Source organism: Notothenia coriiceps, unplaced genomic scaffold, assembly GCF_000735185.1.
Source record: "Notothenia coriiceps isolate Sejong01 unplaced genomic scaffold, NC01 NC01_scaffold00000339, whole genome shotgun sequence".
NCBI classification, from domain to species: domain Eukaryota; kingdom Metazoa; phylum Chordata; class Actinopteri; order Perciformes; family Nototheniidae; genus Notothenia; species Notothenia coriiceps.
Genome location: NW_011333040.1, coordinates 17,160,355 through 17,167,206, shown reverse-complemented (window position 1 = coordinate 17,167,206; position 6,852 = coordinate 17,160,355). Strand labels below are relative to the sequence as shown.

The window sequence follows — 6,852 nt, the reverse complement described above, 5'->3', positions numbered from 1 at the left end:
CACAATAAGTCTAATAAAATAAAGTTTATCAAATTGACGGCACTATACCAAGATTTTGTTTTTGCAGTGTGGTCAGTAAATTACTTCCGATTATAGTATACTAAAGGTAATTTGTACAGTCTGACATTTGTACATTTGACGGTAGTCATAACATACGTACTTTCGAATAAAACGACGAAGACACAAAAGTAGTCCTGTAGTTGACTAACAGGGGTCTTGTTCCGTCGGGTTCTTCTGGTTTGAGTGTCTCGGAAAACTTCCTCGGGGGGTAGAGTCTAGGAACCATCTGAGTCCGCTACTTCTAGACAGGTCGGACTAGGTCGTTGTGGTGGTACGTGGAGACTTTGGACAAGATTGGCGTAGGTCACAGAACTCGATCTTACGGTTCGAGATTCCTGACTTTTGTACAACAATTCCCTGTTCTATTTATCCTTCTGGGACTGTCTCTAATCAAACGTATTATACTACTATTTTTCCACTTACAGAGTGACCCAATCGTTGGATATGTACAGAATACTGGGTAAAAAGTTATAAACCGAGGTAAAGAGTTTGAATTTAGTAGTTATTGTACAAAAAGTTGTTATGTACAACTGAAACTAGTTCTAGAGATCGGAGAAATTCCTAAGTGTAGCTTTCCTCAGTATCCTCATGGAAAGCAGTCTTTATATGATAGAGAATGGTTTCCGTGACAACGGTTATTTGAAAGTGTCTGTATCTTTTTTCTTTTACTACAATGAATAGAACTATTTTAACACACTCACATACAACACCTGATTGTTTACATGGACTAAGACACCACGGGAAACTCACTACTTAAACCGCAGTTGTCTTTTATTTGAAAAAACTAAGCGAAGAGTGAACAAACAACACTGATGAAAAGAGTGAGTGATCTAAACTCACTGGATAGGTACAAAATTCTCGCGATTGTCTATGACGATGTCTGTGTCTTTCTGTAACCAAATTGTCAAACAAATAATTAATTATTTTATAACTGTAACGTAGTCGAGTAAGTATAAGTGTGAAAAGCATTCATTCATTCCTGATTCATTAATACAAAAAAAAAAAACCCGTAACTAATCAAAGGATGTTGATCCTGTGTGGGTGACAAAGCCATGGGAAAAGTAGGCTTCCGTCCAAACCACCTTGGAGAAGTGCCGTGTCTTGGGACTCGTGTTTGTTCGTACAAGGGACGGCGTCCACGTGCCGTCATCGTGGTGACAACGACCCCTAGCCACGAACGTCAACGAACAAAACCACCGTCTTTTGGTAAACGGATTGTCGAGACCCTACTACGTAAAATCCTTCTTCAGTGCTCGTTCAAGTTCAAGAAACACTTTCTTAAGACCCAGTTTACATTACGCAAGGTGTTTTCCCCACTTAGTGGAAGGAAAAGTCAGGTGTCTTACTTTAGTGTCATACGGTTAAACCATTGTTTTATCGACGTAGACGTGAACCATCTTCATACGTACCAGAGCGAATTCAGATTAAAAAGGAACCCCTTAGAACAAGTTCCGTTTTCACACGTTGTCTTAAATGTCGAAGTAACTGTCTTTCGAGGAAACGTCTTTTACCCGTGAATTAAGATTCTGGGGACATGGTGTCGTCGATGTCCTGTGTATGGGTAGTCCAACTCCGGGGCTATTTACCCAACGTCTCCACCTTTAAGATTTAGGCCGACCAGCGTGGTCCTGCAGACACACACTATCCGCTACGACGTAAAGCATCATAAAAGACCGGTCAAGAAGTAAGAACGTAGGGGTAGACTTCTTTGTTACATTTTATACTCAAAACCCTGTTATCATTACGGTGGGGTGTAACGATGGAGGGACGGGAAATGTTTACAAATGACGACATGAACCAAAATGTGAAGAAAAAATTTCTTATTCGGATCATGAATGACGTAAATGGGAAGTAAGGTGGAGTGTGATTAAAGAACAATGTGGGATACCTTTACTGTTCAATTGTGTATGTATCTTCTCCTAATGTGTGACGTGTGGGATAAAATCAAATGTCACCTTAAGGTCGACTAAAGTTGTACGTCAACATTACGAGTGTGTGTGATGGGAACTGAACAACACTTCTACACCGGTAAAATATAGTAGGGTGTACTAAATGTCGACATAACATTCCACAGACGACTACGTGTACAGTGTTACAAAGTATGTTATTCATTAGTTAACGTATACGAGTATGAAAACCCGTACTACTTGTTAGTCGACTGTGGAATGTTGTTCGTCTTGAAAAACCCTACCGATAAACCTCATACAATCCTACAAGTTTGACGTACAACTGTACCCGACCTTATAGAGATACGAGGTACATATGGACCATCGAGTGACGACTTTTGTACCCTGAAACCAGTGTGTAGACAGAATACTCTCTGTGACGACCAAAAGACTCCCAGACAAGAACAACGACGAGACTTCCATCTAGGACAGTGGGATGTGAGGAAACTAGTTTGGTTTAAGACCTGAACCTGACCAGAACCCAGAGGAGGAGATGTTATAGTGAGACTTTCGTACGGTTAGGTTTGTCAAAAGAGTAAAATGTAACGTTCAATCGTGTGGTGTCATGTGCACGTGTATTGTACCATCTAGAATCTAAAGTCAGTAATCATTGTCTTATACCAAGACATGGACAAGAAGTCACTTGTCAGTTCAGGAGTTTATAAGGAAGAACGTGCCGAGAACATTAAGTCGGTCCAAGTCCAAGAGAACGGAAGAACAGCATGTCTGACCATTCCCACACAAGTCATTTAGATAAAACACGACTGTCAGAACCAATGTATCCTACACCGCATGGGCGCTTGTTGACTGTCCTGAACGTCCAAGACGTCCGTCCTGAAAAGGGTAGAACTCCAGGCCGTGACACTCGCATAACCGCTAAAACAATTCGACAACAAACGAGTCGTCGTCACAGTCCCTCACCCTTCCTACGGCCGCCGTCTCCATGGGAACACCTTAAGGGCAGGAATACAAATAAACAACTCATACCAAACTTATATACTACAGGCAACGGGACGTCCATGAGGTGTAGAGAAGCGTCGTAAGAGTGACCCTCTACAGGGTGAACGTAAAGAACCTACACAACGTCGACTAAGGAGCACGGGAAAGCAACAAAAAAGGGTGTCCTGACTTCTCTTGTCGACTGTGTACTCCTCGTCGAGAGGGCTCAGGGGCGACCCGTCAACGTCACACGATGGTCGTGTTGTGGCAAGCAAAGGACTGGTGGTGGTACCGAAATCAACCGAGCGTAATTCGGAAACCTCACTAATGGATATATACTTGAAGTTTTTATCTATTTATTCCAATTTTTGCGGTCGGTGAACAACGTTCATGCAAGTTTTACTGCATTTGATCAACGTCCTGCGTACGTATCGATAGGTTCGATGTCATTTGTTTGTACATTGCACTGTGACGGCAATCGATCTGTTCGATTAATTTCGTTTGTTACGATTCGGCACTTGACGGATAGTTTCTGACCCTTCCATTACCATTATGAATGGAACGTACTACTACGGCTTCAAGAACCTACATTCTGAGGTGTCACTGAACTTACAGACAAATGCTTCTGGCTGACTGTGTAACAATTCGGAGGTTCGAAAACATTCCGAGACTCCCCTCCAGAGGACTCATAGTAGACCCAACATGTAATCAGACAGGAGTTTGATCTACCAACCTTTGACGGATGGCTTCTGCAGATAGCTTTGCCTGCTCTACTTTGTGCAATTTAGTCTTCTGCCTTCTGTTAAAAACCTCCAGTCTCGTTTTTCGTCTCCTCTTCTCTGGAGATGGAAGGTAATCAAAAATTGACGGAATAAAATCCGGACTCAACGGGTTATCACTCTTTCTCCCTAAAAAATAAGAAGGAATATTTTCAACACGGGTTTGTTTACCACTAGCTTGCTACAAGCTAACTGGCTAGGCTGCACCAGAGCCACACTTGTTGAGTTAAAAAGGGACATCACAGAGTCCGTTAGCTATAATAACTGGGTGCTAGATTCTACTTCGGTAAAAAATTAAACTGACCAGAAACTTTTTGTAGCATTGTACTGTATTCCTTCACCCACCTGATATGAAGTGATCACTGCATAAGCGAAAGCAAACGGCCGGGGGGTCCCATCTTTCAGTCTTGTTCAGACGGCTCCTGGCTCTTTTAATCGCTGCGATCCACTTTTCCCTCCTCTCCGCGTCTTTTGGAATGCGATAATAAGATACACCTTTCTTCTTCCCACGCCTATTTGTGCAACCTGGTGCACAGCAGTTATCCACCATCCTCGACAGTCTGCCAGTGCCTGCCAATGAATTTACTGACGCGATTACTGCCAAAATGGCTGCCCCCTTCGTTTCTCGTCACGTGACCAGCATATGTGACATCATCCGCAGGAGCTCTATAGTGGCCAAAATCTGCTCAGCTCATTTTCAGACAGGTTTTTATATAAATGGATCGGGACAAAAAGTGAGAGAATCTTTTTTCCTGAAACTTTCAGAATCTCTTTCCACAGAGGGGACACATGTTGATGTATCAAAGACATGAAAAAGTGGATTTTGCCTAAAAGGTGTCCTTTAATCTCCATTAGTGGGATTATGGACCTAAAGCCGGTTTTGCTTTTTAGACCACTAAATCACTTCAACAATCTTGAATTGAGTTAACTTGTTGCATTTGTGTGTTAATATTTCAGAATAATCTTTTGGCACCTTTTGAGCTCTGACCATGTGTTATTCCCCTAGGATGAAGCCTGGGCTCAGATAGGTGGTCTAAGTCAGCAGATAACAGGGCTCTGTGGCAGCCAGGAGAAGTCAGCCACCCAGCTGCTTCAACTTCAGGATACCTTGAAGCAATCAGAACAGGGTAAGAAAAGCAGTGAATCCTACAAACACAGTCAATATTTGTTTATCATTCTTTATATACACAGAGCAAATATTTCAAATATTGTTCCAGGAAAAAGAGAGATGTCAGAGTGCTTGCAAGAGACGCAGACAGCCCTTTCCTTGCAGGAAAAAGTAGCATGTCGCACAGAGAGGGAGAAGAGACTCCTTGAAGCGGAGGTAGCTCGATTCAGGACTGGTCTGCAAGCTGCTGAGGCCGAGTCCAGGGCACTGCAAGTATGTAGAAGTCAATGAGAAAGATTTAACACTTGTGTCTAACAAGGCACATATTTGGCTTTTTATTTATATTTAAATCCAATATTAATTAAAAACTTAAAAATTATCGTATTGCTTCCGCTAAGAAAAAAAATGCCCGTTACACAGCGTACAAACGTCTGTGAGGTATTTTAACTTATTTCCTTCTCTCCCTTGATCCTCCTTAGAAACTGTCATTAGTTTGCATAGCAGTGGTGTGTTATCAACTCAATGAGTATTAACAACCGCTGAAATGTCCAAATTGACCGATCAGAATCGAGTATTCAACTAAGCTGTGTAATAAGTATCAAAGAATTGTGTAGCTGAACTACAGAAACTCTTAAGGAGAAACACTTCCCAATTCAAACCATGTTCAATGGAGCATAAAATTATGCTTTCTATTATATCAGGCTTTTAATTTAGAGCCGTAAATTCAAAATGATTGAATTAGAGTTCTTACTATTTTTAACAGTCATTTTCACAAAATGGTCAAACTGTGCTTTGTACCTGTTTTCAGCCCCGAACATCCTAATCATTGACAAATCCAAAATAATTCCAGCTTTCATTTAATATATGGGAAAACAATGAATGTTTGTGTGATTTCTTCATAAAAAAACAACAGGAATTTGTTTCAAGAAAACCTTTTTAATTAATGTGAGACTGAAGGATTGACTAAAACAGCATACAACATCTTCACTGACAATTGATGAACTCTTTGTGCATTCCTCTGTAGGACAAGCTGGAGCTCTTTCAGGGTTTACAATCAGGTGCAAAAGTAGAACAGCAGAATCTAAAGGAGTCTCTACAAGCAGCAGAGGGCAGGCTGAGCTGTCTTGAGCTCTCCCAGCGCACTCGGGAAGGAGAGCTGCAGAGGGCCCAGCTCAGGGCTGCAGAACTGGAGGCAGAGTCAGGGGCCCTGCAGGAGAGACTGACAGAGCTGAGGAGGAAGCTGGGAGAGAGCGAGGAGCGCGGTGTCACGCTGAGGGTCAGCGAGGAGCGGTTGGTCACATCACTGGCTCGCGCTGAGCAGCATGAGAGCCAGCTGAGAGAACAGCTCCACAAACTGTCCAACAGCCTCAGTGACAACAGGAGCAGCAGCGGGGCCCTGCAGGAGCAGATCTCTCAGCTGCAGAGGGCTCTGACAGCCAGTAAGCAGGGCCGGAGGCTAGTGCAGGTACAGGGAAGAGAAAACACTTCAGTAACACAAAACAAATCATGTTCACTGTGTATTTGTTTTTGTAAGCATTTCCCCTCTCTTAACATAAGGAGATTTCATTGAAACTTCCAAATAAGATGAATAGCCATGCCTTCATTGCTGTGTTGATTTACAGTGCAGCTATGTTACCTTTTCAGCTACACACTGAGCATTTCTTATTTACATTTGTGGTTTTCCTGAATGACCTCAAAGACTAAGCGATAAAATGCTCAGGCAAGCGCATTCATTCTCCAAGAGGTTCTCAGGAGAGCTTTCCGGCCTCCGTTTGGGACTGCACTTTAAAGATACTGAGCAAACAAAAACATGACATTGCTTGGTATAAATCTCTGGGTTTGCTCAAAAGCTGTCAGGTCAGTGCAGTAAAAAGCGAGAGCAAAATCCCAACACTTACCCCGACATTCAACAATATGTCAAGGACTTTAAAAAGACACAAAACATAAGGGAAAGGGAGAAATAAAGGGGTCAGTAAAAAATCATGTTTGAATGAAATGATGGCTCATTGTTTACTCATAA

The 6,852-nt window shown here is 42.3% G+C and overlaps 1 protein-coding gene across 1 annotated transcript; it reads left to right on the top strand.

Annotated features, from left to right (window-relative positions):
• The first annotated feature begins 4,586 nt into the window (after positions 1-4,586).
• LOC104951706 (centrosome-associated protein CEP250-like) lies at positions 4,587-6,206 on the top strand. The gene is made up of 5 exons (XM_010778439.1): positions 4,587-4,601; positions 4,731-4,851; positions 4,942-5,105; positions 5,857-6,108; positions 6,198-6,206. The coding sequence occupies exons 1-5, from the start codon at positions 4,587-4,589 to the stop codon at positions 6,204-6,206; spliced, it is 561 nt and encodes a 186-aa protein (XP_010776741.1).
• Positions 6,207-6,852: the final 646 nt, after the last annotated feature.

What these genes read in the sequence shown, in the direction of transcription:
- LOC104951706 (XM_010778439.1), top strand. An exon ending in CTTGAAGCAATCAGAACAGG is followed by an intron (nt 4,852 to 4,941) that starts GTAAGAAAAGCA and finishes ATATTGTTCCAG; the next exon opens with GAAAAAGAGAGATGTCAGAG. An exon ending in CCGAGTCCAGGGCACTGCAA is followed by an intron (nt 5,106 to 5,856) that starts GTATGTAGAAGT and finishes ATTCCTCTGTAG; the next exon opens with GACAAGCTGGAGCTCTTTCA.